Genomic DNA, 13,984 nt, shown 5'->3' on the forward strand with positions numbered 1-13,984 from the left:
ACACATCTTTTGGGGGCCCATCAGCCCACTGCAGAGGGTGTGAGTAGGGGCGGTGACTCTCCCACGGGAGGGACTCAGCGCGTGGCATTAGCCCCAGTGCGCTCCCGCAACGAGGGGGCCTCCGGGCAGAGCTTTCGCCTTCCGTCGCCTCCTCCACCCACGCTCCTGTGTTTCCTTCTCTGCACAGCGGCTCCACGGCGGGATCCTGCTCCTCAGACGAGATGGGGCCGGACGCAGGCCCCGTGGCCATCAGAGAGAAGATCCGGTCCCGGTTCCACGGCAGCCACGACCTGATCCACCGCCTGTTTGTCTGCATTTCAGGTGCCACTTCTGGGCCTGGGGCGGGGCGTGGGCTTGGGGACACACGGGGCGGGGGGCCGTGCTTTAGGGGAGCGGCTGGCCCGGGTGCGGGAGGTTCCCCACTGATGCTGGGTTGTGGGGTGCCGGCCCTGCCTGGGGCCTTCCCGACCACGTCACTTCGTCCTTCGCCCGCGAGCCCCGCCATGAGCCCGGCCCGGTAAAGAGGCGGGCGTCGTGCTTCGCCAGGCCCTCCCGTGGAGGGTGGGGGACCCCATTCTGGTCCCAGTGGCCCCTCACCGCCCACACCGGGAGACTCTGTTCAATTCGTAGGTCAGAGTTCATCGTGCGTCCTGCCCCGACTGATGTTGCCTCCTTTCCTCTCTTGGGGTGGCAGGCGGGGACCATGACTTTCGTCTCCCTGGGGAGTTCAGTGAGGGGAGTGAGCACAAACGGTGTCTTCTGAGCAGCGCTTTCCCTAGTTTTGTGTGTTCTAAATAGCTGCCGCGTTCTCATGGTTTAAAAGTATGACAAGTGTGCGGTGAAGTCCGCCCTCCTGGCCTCCTGCCTGCCTTCCTGACACCTCCCCGGGGCGGCCGCGTGCAGACAGTGTCTGTCCCGCAGCCCAGCTCCCCTGGCCTGGAGCTACCGCGGCGCTCCCGGGCCCCCGGCTGCAGGGGCAGCCGCGGGGCAGCCTGTGGGCTGGCGGACGCTGCAGAGTCGGGGTCACGATCCCCCGGGGTCCCTCCGCACAGCCGCCAGCCAGGCCGGGTGGGAGCGCGAGGACCTCGGGGTGACTCTGAGCTTCGGTTCAGACATCTGCCGCAATCCTACACGGGTTTGTTCAGAGGTCTGGGGAACATCATGCCAGCTGGTGCTCAGCACAGCCGCTGGCACGCAAGGACGCGCCGGCCACGGTATCAGCGCAGCGATGGGTCCCGGGGCGCCCACGTGCTGCTGGGATGTGCACGGCCACTCCCTGGCTTTGCTGTTAACGGCAGCCCCTTGTGCCCCTGGAGAGCTAGCAGCGCTCTTCTCTGAGAAGGGCCGAGTCCACCTGATTGGGGGACAGAGGAAACCTCTGCAGGTGAGGGTGGAGAAGCCTTGTCCTGCCAGAGAGCGGGGGCCGGCTGGCGGGGGGTGCCGAGGAGCTGGTGCTGGGCCCCCCGTCTGGGCAGGGTCCACCCTCGGCCCCCAGCCACGTGGAACCTCACTGCATCCCCGCAGTCGAGGTGGCTGTGGGGGGAAGGTGCTGCCACGCGGGTGGGCACAGTTGGGGGCTCTGGGGTCGTCCCTCAGTGAGGGGCCAGGATAAAAGCACGAAGGCGAATAACTGACCCCCGGGGGAGGGCTGCTGGGTAGTTTTCCCCCCTCCACCACCTTCCCTTGACTCCTGAGCTTTTGCTTCTGCCAAAGGAGCTGTCACGGGGGCGGGGCGGCCTCTTCTTGTGCCCACTCATCCGAGGACATGTTGGTCTCTGACCATGAGCCCTGGCTGGGTTCACCAGCTGCCAGCACCTAACCCCCCCCCTCCTCGGGCATCCTCCCCTAGGCGTGGCCGACCAGCTGCAGACCAACTACGCCAGCGACCTCAGAAGTATTCTCAAGACCCTCTTCCAGGTCATGGCCACCAAGCCGGAAACGGACGACAAGGAAAAGCTAAAGAAGGGTGAGTGCCAGCTCGGGACAGGCTCTGAGGCCTAGGCTGACCGTCATGCCCCCGGAAGTGGGGGACCTGCGGAAATCTGCACCCCCAGGCCTGGCCCAGCACCGCCACCTGGCTTTTGTGGGCAGGGGGGCACACACCACAGGCCCCGGGTACCCCGAGAGGTGGGCTTCGGGACGCATGGGGGTCACAGCCCCACGTGCACACACCCTTGCGTGCAGCTCCTGCTCCCCTCCCTCTGCCCACGCCCCAGCCAGGCCACCCACTTCCGACGGCCGACGAGCCTGGAGACGGGAGCCGGAAGTGGTACACTGTCACTTCTACCAAACTCCCGTCTGTCAGAGCAGCCAGAGGCCAGCCGAGAGCCAAGGAGGGGACATGGGTCCCCTGCTCGGGGGGAGCGGCCGTCTGTGAGCTGCCTCACATACTCACACACGCGTGCACACACACACGCACACAGAACAGAAGTTACTTGGTGAGGGAGCAGGTGTCAGGCAGGGAATGCTAAGGCACAGGGAGCTTGGCCCCTTGCTCCCTGGAAGGAGGTGGCAGGGTCCCAGCGTGGGGAAGGGGCCCGACCCCTGCTCGCCCACCCTCTGCTGGGCTGAGGCTCCCATTCTGGGCGAGCAACCTCCATCGTAGGGGCTTCTGCTCAGGAACGTCTGGACACACGGGGCAGCTGGCCCAGCCCTGGAGGGCACGTCCTCGCCCACAGGGAGGAGAAGTCTGTACTGTGTGCCGACCCAGCTGTGCCCCCCAGGGTCTACACCACTGGACAACCCTGCCCCCATCTGCCAGGGAATTCTGGGCGGGGCTGCCTTCTTGCTCTGCAAGCAAGGAGGGTGGGCCCCGGGGCTAGGGGCCCACAGGCAGGACCAGCTGCACACCTGAGGGCACTCGGACGGAAAGGCCCCCTGCGGGGTCAGCACCCAGCCTGCGGGGACGGTGGGTGAGGGCTGCGGTGACCCACTCCGCGTGCGGGACGGCGGGTTGTTCGGGGGCTACTCCCTGCTGGCGGCACCTCCCAGGGACAGACGGCGGCCCACTGACCCCAGCGGCCACCCTCTCTCCTCTAGTCACGCAGACCCTGCGGAGCGCGGCTTTGGAGGACTGTGCTCTGTGCCAGGAGACCCTGTCATCCTCCGAACTCGCAGCCAAGACCCGAGATGGAGACTTGGAAGGTGCGTGAGGGGCCGGGAGCCGGGGCCAACGCACTGCGCGCCGAGCGGAGAGCGGGAGCCCTGTCTGGATGTGTCCACCGCTCTGCCCTGGACTGCAGGCTCGGGGCGGGCAGCGCTCCTCCAGCGGGGGCCCCTCCCCAGAGGCCTAGACGTGCCGCTTCCCAGGGGCTGCAGCCTTTTACTCCAGCCTCCCTCCTGGGCTCCCACGGTGGGCACAGGTCCTCTGAGCCGCCGCCACCTAACCTCAGGCCCGTTATTGAACATCTCAGCCTGGGGGGCAGGGGGAGGGTGTGAGGAGCAAGGAGATGCTGGGGTCCAGGCCGTTGGCCACAGCTGGAAGTGGCTGGTCCCAGGCCGCAGGCACACTGCCGACCCCCCAGGGTTCACCTGCCCCGCAGGAAAGGCCTCCCGTAGCTGCCTGGGAGCCGGGAGCGCCCGCTCCCCCATTAGCCTGGAGGTCGGCCGGCTGCAGTCAGGGAAGGAGCGTCCAGGGTGGGCTGGGGGCACTGGCAACACACCTGGGGGGAGGGGGCCGCCCAAGGCCTTTGGAAGGGGCCAGAGGCCTGGAGAGGTGCTCAGATGGGCAGCGGCAGACAGGCCTGAGCGAGCATCGAATGCGACCGGAGCTGAGAAGGAGGAGGCTAGCCCCGGTGTGCCTGGCCGGCGGCACTGGCCCCTGCTGGTCCCGGCTCAGGGCCTCCCTCGCACTGCCTGGTGACCCGGGTGTGCAGTGGGGCTGCCTTGGCCGGGATCCCCTGGGGGCGGCCACACAAGCTTCCCTGCTTCCTAAACGCCCTGAGCCCTGGTCTTCTCTACCCTCCTGTGAAAATTTCACGCGGGCCATAAATAAAGCTCCTGCCGGGAATTCGGAGCGCCCTACTCAAGCGTGCAGGTGGTGAACTGCGAGGTCTGGAGGGGCCCAGCCCACAGCCAGGGCCACGTCCCCCCGTGGGCCGCCAGTCCAGCCCCCTCCTGGGAGTGGCTCGCGGGGCAGGGCCTGGACCCAGCAAGTCCTCAGGACCCTCACCATCCTCCTCAGGCGGGGGTCTCGACTTGAGTGTTGGAGCTGGCCTCGTGGCCCGGCGTGGCCCCGGAGCTGCCGGGCGCCGTCCAGGGCGCCACTGGGGCCGGCCAAGGATTTCCCACGGGGGCGGGGGCGGGTGGCAAGCATGAGAAGCCATCTCCCTGCAGTCGGGGGTGAGCTGATGGGGTCTAGAGCAGAAGCGGGAGAGCTGGGTGGGAGGGGGTGGGGGGAGGGGCGGTTCTGTGCGGCAGGCGGGGGAGGGGCAGGTCTTCAGGTGCAGGTTGGTGAGGAGAGGGGGCGAGAGGGAGGCGAGGAGACCCCGGTCTCTGGTGGGTGGGCGGCCTTGATGAGTTCCCTTGGGGGTTGTGTGAGAGTGGACGGGAGACCCCTGAGCCCACGCTGTGGCCCCAGGGAGCCGTCCAGGTGTTCGCTCCCCCTCTGGGCGGCGGTACTGGGCTCGGGGTTGGTACGCAGTGGGCATCTTATGTCTGGGGTGGGAGGAAAGGCATGTCCCCCCATGCAAGATGGCTTCTCCCAGTGCCGACACACACCCTCCCACCCAAATTCCAGAGCAAATGCCCAGAGGCTTCCCCCAGTGATCGCCTGGAGAAGTGACATGGGACAGGCCCACAGGCAGCTGCCGGGCTGCACAGGTGTCGGAAGGGGCCAGGGCCAGCCTCGGTCTCTGTGAGACGCCCTCAGCACCCACTCCTCAAGAGCCTGAGAACAGCCCTGGAGCTGGGGTGGGCGGGGCTGATTGACGGAGGGGTCCACAGAGGGGGCTGATTTCTTCATTTCTCAGCCCCCATTTTTGCCCAAGGGCCCTGCCAGGCTGGGTGCCGGCCGGGAGAGGCTTGGGAGAGGGTTGTCCGGGTGGACGCTCCCTGCCCGTGCCCCGAGTCCTGGGGCGAGGTGCAGGCCGCAGCTGGGGTCCGATCGATGAGCACGGCCGACAGCTGCAAAGATTGACCCGTCCATGGGACACCGTCAGTTTCCTGAAACCACAGCCGGTACCGAGCCTCAGGGAGGACCGGAGGGGGGAGTCGGGGGCAGGCTGCCCCGCCGGAGGCTCCTGCACACCCGCCAGCCTCCGACCCCCACCCCAGCCACCGGTCCCCACTGCCGCCACCGCATGGGTCCCTCTGGCTGACGTGTCCCCCCCCTGTCGTTGTCACAGACCCGCCCGAGTGGGTCCCAGACGAGGCCTGCGGCTTCTGCACCGCGTGCAAAGCCCCCTTCACCGTCATCCGCAGGAAGCACCACTGCCGGAGCTGTGGGAAGGTAGGTGGCGTGGCCGAGGTCGTCCCGCGGCCTCTCGGGCTGTCGGTGCGGGCATCCCAGGGGCCGTCGCAGACATGGCGCCGAGGTCCGGAAGTCGGGAAGGGGTGGGGCGCAGGCGCTGCTGGGGGCCCCGCCCAGCTCACCGGCCCCGCCGCCCGCTGCTCGCCTTCCAGATCTTCTGCTCTCGCTGCTCCTCGCACTCGGCGCCGCTGCCCCGCTACGGGCAGGTGAAGCCCGTGCGCGTGTGCACGCACTGCTACATGTTCCACGTCACGCCCTTCTACAGCGACAAGGCGGGCATCTGACCCGGTGCCCCAAGCCCACGAGGGCCCCAAAGGACTCCAGGGAGGAGGCCTCCGGCCACGGGAGGGTCTTCACCGCCTTTCATCCAGCTGCCGCCACCACCGCTGCCGGGGCTGCGGGCCGCCCTGACTTCCAGCACGTCCAAGGCCTCCGCCCCACCCGCCCTGGCCTCTGCACCCGTGGGGACCTCGGGCCAGCCGCAGGGGCCAACAGGAGGGCAGCTTCAGCCAGTGGGGGGACCTGGGGGTGCCAGGCGGCTGCCTGGGCGGGGTGGGCTTTCCTCCTGCCCGTCCGCCTGCCCCCCTGCCCTGCTGAGATGCTGCCTTGAGGCTGAACCGTAGCAGAAGGTCCGCCCTGGAAGGGGAAAGTGGGGATGGTGTCTGAGCTCAGGGCAGCCTCAGCCCCTGGGGCTGAGTCTGGGGAGATGGTGGACTCCTTTGGGGGGCGGCGGGGGGGGGGCCTGGGGCACCGCAGGGCTTCCCCACATGCCGGCCAAACCAGAAACACTAGGCTGTCCTTTCTCTCTCCAGGGCCCTGAGCCCACAGCTGCCCACGCCCTGCTTCCCTCAGGACCTTGTCTCAACAGCATGAGTCTCGTTTCTTGTCGGAGAGGGGACGTGCAGAAGCAGGCCTGGTGGTCCTCTGGGCAAGCAGGCACGCCCCTGCTGCCGTCTGCCCACCCAGGTCTGCCAGCCGATGGCAGGGTCAGGCGGCGGGCAGAGGTTTCCCAGCTTCCGAGGCCAGGGCTCTCCAGGGGGCTGAGGACCCCCGATGTTGCCCGCTTGGCTGCCACTTCCCCCTTCCCTCTGCACCCCTGGGACCCTGGCCCACCTCCTCAGACCCCAGAGTGGCCCCGGGCCCCAGCACGGACACGTCCTCAGGCTTAAATCTCAGGCTTCACATTGCAATGACGATTGCAGTTTTATTTTTAGAGAGATGACACACCTACTGCTTCTTTTATAGGATAAAATCCAATTACTATTTGACACTGGAATACATACGCACAAAAACAGCTTCTGTGGGAGAAGAAAAGCATATAATGGAGGGTATATTATGTATGGATATTATTTTTATTTTCTAAATGCTGTAATTCAAAACCATTTCCATAAATCTATTTAAGGATTGCAGACATTCTTATTCCTCATGTGAACATGGATGGACTCCTTTTTCTCGGTCTGGCAGGTGACGGGGTTCTTGCTAAAGTTCATTGTCCTCTAGGAAGCTGGGGGCTTCTGGACTCCTGGGACAGTCGAAGGGCAGGACTTGACTTCCCACCAGCCCCCAGGAGAGGGGTGGCCGCCCCCCGCCCAGCTCCTGCTGCCTGCGATGGCTCCAGCCTCCCCACTGCCCGCCCACCCTGCCCAGCTCCTCTCCTCGTGTGTCTTCAGCTCAGACCCCTGGCTTCTGTGTGCATTGGGGTGGGCAGTGCTCTTGGACACCCCACCTGGGGCCCTGGAGAGAACGCAGGAGGGCAGACCAAACCCTGGGGTTGCCAAGGCGATGGGGCCTTCCCTTGGGACTTGGGTGCCCAGTCCCTCTGAGGTGGGCGTTGGGAGGCCAGAGAATGGGGGCATGGCTGCAAGAGGCCCCAATGGCCACCACACCCATTTTCTTTCTGGTAGGTGAGAAAGTGTTTCAGAACGCAGGGACTCCTCTGAGCAGCGCTGAGTCCTTTGGGAGCAGAAGAGAAGTGGCATCCAGGGAGACCTGCGTCCTTAGCTGCCCAAGACCAGGCCTGCCCACCTGGACAGAGTCCCTCCCACCCCTGTGGATGGCGGTGCCTGTGTCACTGGCTGGACAGCAGTGCCTTCAGGAAGTCAGCCCCCTGCAGGAAGCCCCCGTGAAGCTATGCTCTGGGGGTCCCCCTCCCTCTACTCTAGGTACCCACAGTTGTCACCTTCCAGACCTGGGACGTGGTGGTCCTCCTCACTCACCAGGTCGGGGGTGGGAGAGGGAGTGGAGACCCAGGAAGGAGGGTCTGCCCCGATGTCCACCCTCGGCCCAGACACAGCTGCCCTCCAGAGGGACGGCCTAGACCCCAGCGGACAGAGGGGTGGTCTCCAAGCCAGTCTTGGGCCGCCTTTGTGCAGTGGGAGGGGACGGCAGCCCACCCCCCAGCTGTCCTGCAGGAAGGCCTGTGGCCACGGGAGCCCCCAACGAGGGTCAGTAGCCGTCCCATCTGCCCAGAAATCGGGATTTTCCACGCTAAGTGGGGGACGTGTGGTCACTCTACCCTTCTACAGGGCTGTCCCCATCCCAAGGGTAGAGCCAGGACCTGGGGGTGGGGAGGGGTTGGTCCAAGGCAGAGTTTCCCGCTCAGGAAGGATCTGGAAGGAATGACCTGCTGCCCACCTACAGCAGGGGCTCGGGACTGGTGGGGGCAGGGGTTTGGAATCAGCCCTTGGGAGCCAGCCTTAGACCTCGAGCAGGTGCCCTTCCGGAGCCTCGGCTTCCCCGTCGTCACCGTCGTTGTCCTCGTTCCTGCTTCTGTTTCCTGAGGGCCGTCCCCTCCGCTCCCCATGACAATCCCTCGAGTGACAGTCCCTTGAGGGGGCAGGATCCCATGTCATAGATGGGGAACCGGGACTCACAGAAGTTAGCAGGCGGCCTATCCAGGCCACGGGCCTTTAGGAGGGTCACGCGAGAGGCAGAAGGGAGCCCTGTGACCTGGGGGTGCTGGGAAGCACCGGCCCAGCTGGCTGTGCCTGGAGAGCCACCTCCAGGGAGGGCAGCTTGGACACAGTGCCCATGGCACGCCGTGGGCTGGTGGCTGGAGGGGGGCTGGGGAGCTGCCAGGAGCCCGCCCCACCCCCTTTCGGGGCAACGCACAGGCCTGGGGAGAAAGCCGCGGGAGCGCTCCAGCACCTCCCCCCACGAGCTTCCGGCGACAGGCGGGGGCCCTGGGCCTGGCTGGGTCCCCCACAGGCTCTCAGGACCCAGACGCAGGCTGCAGCATCCCCGCAGGGCAGGCCACCAAGTCCAAGGAGGGAGGGTGTAGGGTGGGAGCACCCAGAGCTCTCTGTGTCCCAGCGGTCGGGGAGGCCCTGGGACAGGAAGAGCCACTGAGCCTGGTCCCCGGGGAGGTGGGGAGAAGGCCGCCTCCTCTCCCGGTCCCGGTCCTGCCCTTTCCACCGCAGGCTCGGCTCAGGCCACTCCCACTCCCACACACCCTGGCCTCTGGAGGTGCCCCTGCTGCCGGCCCCCATCCGTGGCTAATCTGCCCCGCAAATACGCCCGCATACAGCCGCCTGCCCCCAGGCCCGGCCCACCCCCCGGGCAGGCAGGCAGGCAGGCAGGTGGACACCCACACGGGGCGGGGGCGCGGGAAGGAGAGGAGAAAGACTGTCAGTGCCCTGGAGACTGATGCTGCTGGTGGGGCACTATCACCCCGGAGGCGGGTGGGCGGGGCAGGGCTGGGGACACTACCCTTCCCCCACCAGGGAACCGGGTGGGCTCCTCCAAGGTCCCTGCTGCAGTCCCTAATGGCCACCAGGGGGCGCCCCGCCCAACGCCTCCTCTCCCACTGTGGCCCGGCGGCCAAGGCGTTGGGGCAGCTGGAGCGCTGCCTGCAGGAGCTGCTCCACTGTGGGTGGGCACTCCAGGTCCAAGCAGGGCCCCCCGCACAGACGCACCCGGCGGCCAGGCCCTAGTCCTCCAGAGAGCGTCCTGGCCCAGCAAGGACCACAGGCAGGGCAGACCACGCCCCAAACGGCTGGGGGAGTGGGGAAGAGGGGTCCTGGTCTGAGCTGGGCATTTCAGACCACCAGGGCTGGGGGTGGGGGCTGACACCCCGTGGGGAGGGGTGGCTTCGCGGCCATTCCCAGCTCTTCCTGTTCTCTGGACTCTGCAGTGGAAGCTGGGGGAAGGTGAGCAGGACCCAAAGTGCCCGCCCTAGGCCACCGCCATGACCTGACCCAGAGTCCTGGCGGCTCTTGTCTCTTCAGCTCACCCAGAGCCACCTCCTCCAGGCAGCCTTCCCAGACAGGGGCTCCCCCAAGCCCCCACCCTCACACACATTTTCAGAGCAGAGTCTGGGACCCTTTGCAGGAGTCAGCGAAACTCTCAGAGCCTCTCCTGCCTCTGAGACTGGGGAGGGGCGGATTCCAGGCGAGCACAAGCTCAAACTTAACCTCACCCCAAAGACTTAAAAACATGTGGCTTGGGTTCTGCTGGTGTGCTCATTTGCTTCCAGGAGTTCAGGACAGCTCAGGGCTGGATCCTGCACCTGAACTGGGCAAAGATGAGCACCCAGACACTCTAGACCTGCCCTAACCCTAACCCTTGGGGGGCTGCAGGTCTGGGAGCCACGCAAGCTGGCTGAGCTGACTGGGTCTTGGCGGGCAGGCAGGATGTCAGTGGAAAATGGGGTGCCAGAGCTACAAAGACACAGCCTAGTTAGAAATGGTGATGATCCCATTGGTGAGGGTGAGGGTGGAGCGCAGATGGGGAACAGGACTGGGTCACCCCAGGCACCAAATGCTGGGCTTTTGCTGAGCAGGGGAGGACATGGTCAGATTTGTGGTTTGGGCCCCTCGGAAGGAGGATGAGTTGGTGGGGCTGAAGCCAGGGCCCCCACTGCTCCATCAGAGGCAGTAACATGGCTTAGCCAGGGTCACTGCTCTGACCTTGCCGTCTCCCCCGCCCCCATCACTCAGGACCCTGTTGAGCCATGTGGGCTATGATCTGAGAGGCCTCTTCACCCTCCGACGGAGGCGGCTCAGGGCACACTTGCCAGAGCCTGATCTGCTGCCCTCTGGGTCTAGAAGAAGCAGCTGGATGACTGACGGGGGGCCTCGGCGTGGGGGGCAGGGGTGGGTTTCCCGGGCTCAGGCCCTCAGGGCATCCAGCCTGAGACTAGGAGGTCTCCATCTTATGATTGTGTGTAGCAGCCAGGGCCAAGTGAAGGCCACCTGGGCATGGCCTGGAAGGCCCAGAAGGCTTCCTGGAAGAGGTAGGGAAGCAGGCCAGGAAGGCCTAGGCCAGAGAACCCTAGATGGTAGGACTGGGAGAGGGGTGTTGGGGTGAGCCCCGAAGCACCTATTGTTCAAGGGAGGGAGATCTGCCTGTTTACTCCAGGTTCATCCTCCCCAGGCCTCGGGGAAGAAAGGGCCCTTAATCACAGCCATTAGGGCCCCTGGAGCAGCAGCAGGGCCAAGCTGGGCCCCTTGTCCTACCCCACCTGAGCCTGGGTCCAGCCCCTGGGAGTGGAGGAGGCCCTGAGCTGTCAGAGGTCCAGACCCTCTCATTTTTGGAGGCCACACCTGACACCACAGCAAGTGCCTGAATCTGCATTACATCCCTCCTCCAGAACTTTTTTTTCCTGTAAAAAATTTTTAAAAGAAAATTTCATTGTCTTGCTTTTGGACATTTTTGGCTACAAGAAATTAATTCAATTTGTCTAAATTGTCTAAATTGTTCCAGGGTCATTGAGTAGAGTGGGAAAATCTTGTAAAGTGAGAAAAAAATCTACCCCACACATTGTTCACAGTATAATGAACTTTTTTCTTATTTTAAATTTTAAAATGATATTGACATTATGTTGACTATGCAGACATTTATTACATCTTCATGCATCTTGATTTTGCTGTCTTCTTGTATTCTGGACACAATTTTTCCTGAGTGTTAAGCTTTTTAGAAGGCCCCCAAATGCCCTTGGCTGGGTGGCTTGGGCGCTCTTTGACGTGACTCTGATACTGACCGATGGTGACTGGACAGGCCCTGCCCCATTTCCCCACGTGGAGGGCCCGGGTTAGAAGCACTTGCTGATTTGGGGCTGACGTTAACACCCCTGCCACTTCCTGCCCCCACCCAGAGCCCACTGCTCCCCAGGGCTTAACACACATCCTTCATCACACCCCACAACCACCCTAAGAGGTCGCTACTGCCAACTCCATTTTATAGCTGGGGAAACCGAGGCTCAGAGAGGTTTAAGGGACTTGGCCAAGGTCTTGTGGCCAGACTAGAATCCAGGGTGGCTTTGGGGGAGGGACCCAGTGACAGAAGCCCCCAGAACTACCCCTGGTCCTGGCACACACCAGGCCGTCTCAGTGCAGGGGAGCCAAGGCTTCTGGGATGCCGGTCGCAATGCTGGGCTAGGCCCAGCCCTCTAGCACCTGATAACCCCAGAAGTCATCTGTCCCCAGGCCCCACAGACCCAGAACCTGCCGGAAGGGAGCTGTCTGAACCTGCCACCGCCTGGGGTCTGAGGAGCGGCAGTGTCCGGCTGGGGGAGGATTCCAGCCCTGACCCTCACTCCCAGCCTCCTGCCCCGAATGCTGGGCCTGGGGACGCTGGTGGTAGCAGGAATCCACCCCAGTGACCGACGACGGGGCAAGAGAGGAGGCAGGGCCAGGGCCAGGTCATCCTGGAGGTGTGAGGGGCGTTCTGGAGGAAGAAGGGCCTCACACACCTCCTCACCTTGGGTAGCGGCGGGGGTGCTTCCTGATGCCGCGCGGAGAGCCACGGGCGTGTCCCCAAATCAGTGTGTGTGGTGGCCAGGTGGGCGGGCGGGGTGGGATACGGGGTCCGAAGAAGGGGAGCCCAGGCCCACTCAGCATGGGGGAGGCTAGGAAGTAGTCTCCCAGAGGTTTCTTTCCCTTGGGCCTCCTCAGAGGGATACCTGGCAGGCTCCCGGGGGTGGGAGCAAGCCAGCCTTTCCCAAGCTTCCCACCAGACTCCTTCCCCCAGTGCCCGGAGCCGGGCACTGCCGTTCTCAATTGAGGGCCAGGGAAGCTGAGGCTGGGGTGGGCAGGTGGAGGAAACGCCGGGAGCAGACCCCGCCTTCCACCCAAATCCCTAAGTCCCTTCTGGATTCAGGCCCCACCCTCTCTCCCAGAGCCCCTGGCTGGGAGCTCGGGAGAGCTGGGCTTCCCCAGAGGGCAGTGAGGGAGAACAGTCCGGGAGGATGGGGCAGTAAGGGTAATGCGGGCTGGTCCAGGAGGGATGCACTGCAGGGGGGCCCCTAGGGGCCTGGGTGCACGAGAGGGGATTCAGGGCTGAGGGCAGGAGCGGCCCAGGCCCTGTCTTCGGCTCTCAAGGAAGGTAAGGGTGGGGTCCTGGGCTCCCAGAGGGAGGAGGCCTGAGACGCCCGTCTCCTCCCTCCCCGGCATGGCCTTTGCCGGTTCCCACTCGGAAGGTCCCCGCACAGGAGAAGGGGCAGTAAGAGCTGGGTAGGCGAGGAGGCAGCAGGCCCAGCCTGGGCTCCGAGAAGGCTTCCTGGAGGAGGTGATTCGGCCCTGTTGGAGACCTGCCCTATGGAACAGGTCCTAGGGACGGCACCTCGCGCTGTCCTCAGGCCTGGACCAGACAGCGCCGACCCAGGGCCGCCAGCGGCGCCCACGCCGCCCCTCCCACCTGGGGGCAGGGGCTCACTGAGGCTCGCGTGTGGAGACTTGACGGGTCCCGGGCAAGGCCATTCCCCCATATATCCTCCCCCCTCCCAGCACTCCAACCTGCGGTTCATCGTCCTCCGGAATCTCCCCGGGGAGCTCTGGACTCGCTCACAGCTGCGCGTCGGGCCGGAGCGAGGTCCAGCTCGAGGACACGCCCGCTGCTCCCGAGGCCTCTCTCCTCCCCCCATCCGCCGTCCGGCCCACGTGGCGCCGCAGGGCTCCCCTCGGCCTGGGACCCCGACGCTTCACTCACGTCGTCGGCCCCGCCCACTTCTCCCCGCACTCCTCGAGGCGCGGTGGTGCCCACATTCACAGGCAGTGTGGACCCCGCGGGCACGGGGAAGTGGCCCGTCCCGGGTGTGGCTGGGGGAGGGGTCCCCCAAAAGGCCTAGATGTAGTCGGAGGCAAGGTGGGGACCACGCCCCTCCCCTGCAGTCACACCTCGGCACCAGCACCTGTGCTGTCCGCTGTGGCACAAAGCTCACGTCATGCCCCGCGGCAGGAAGGACGGTGGGCGTCCAGCAGGTGCACTCACACCGGCATAAGTGCAGGCTTTAGGACTGGGGCCAGCCCCCCCTCACATAAGTAGGGATGGAGTGACCTTGCAAACACCAAGTGGTGAGCCAGGTGTCCTGCCGCCCACACCCCACAGCCCAGAATGCACCCAGCCCTCCCCAGAGCTGGGCGCCCTCCGTTACCCACACAGCCCTGAGCAGCCCTCCAGACTAAGCTGGAGGGGCACAGCACCCAGCCCTTGATAGGGCTCTGCCCTGGCCCTGGGGTGATTGTGGAGCAGGGGCAGAAAAGGCCAGGGTTAACGTCGAGGTTTTTGTTTTTGTTA

General features: G+C 65.0%; 1 protein-coding gene across 1 annotated transcript in view; it reads left to right on the top strand.

Annotated features, from left to right (window-relative positions):
* The window catches only part of ZFYVE28 (zinc finger FYVE-type containing 28), a 114,726-nt gene extending 107,854 nt beyond the window's left edge, over positions 1–6,872 (top strand). The window contains 5 exon segments of the mRNA XM_036853994.1: positions 188–321; positions 1,850–1,966; positions 3,040–3,144; positions 5,346–5,449; positions 5,623–6,872. Coding sequence (XP_036709889.1) covers positions 188–321; positions 1,850–1,966; positions 3,040–3,144; positions 5,346–5,449; positions 5,623–5,754 — 592 coding nt within the window. The 3' untranslated portion in view covers positions 5,755–6,872.
* Positions 6,873–13,984: the final 7,112 nt, after the last annotated feature.

This window comes from Balaenoptera musculus, chromosome 5, assembly GCF_009873245.2.
Source record: "Balaenoptera musculus isolate JJ_BM4_2016_0621 chromosome 5, mBalMus1.pri.v3, whole genome shotgun sequence".
Classification (NCBI taxonomy): Eukaryota; Metazoa; Chordata; class Mammalia; order Artiodactyla; family Balaenopteridae; genus Balaenoptera; species Balaenoptera musculus.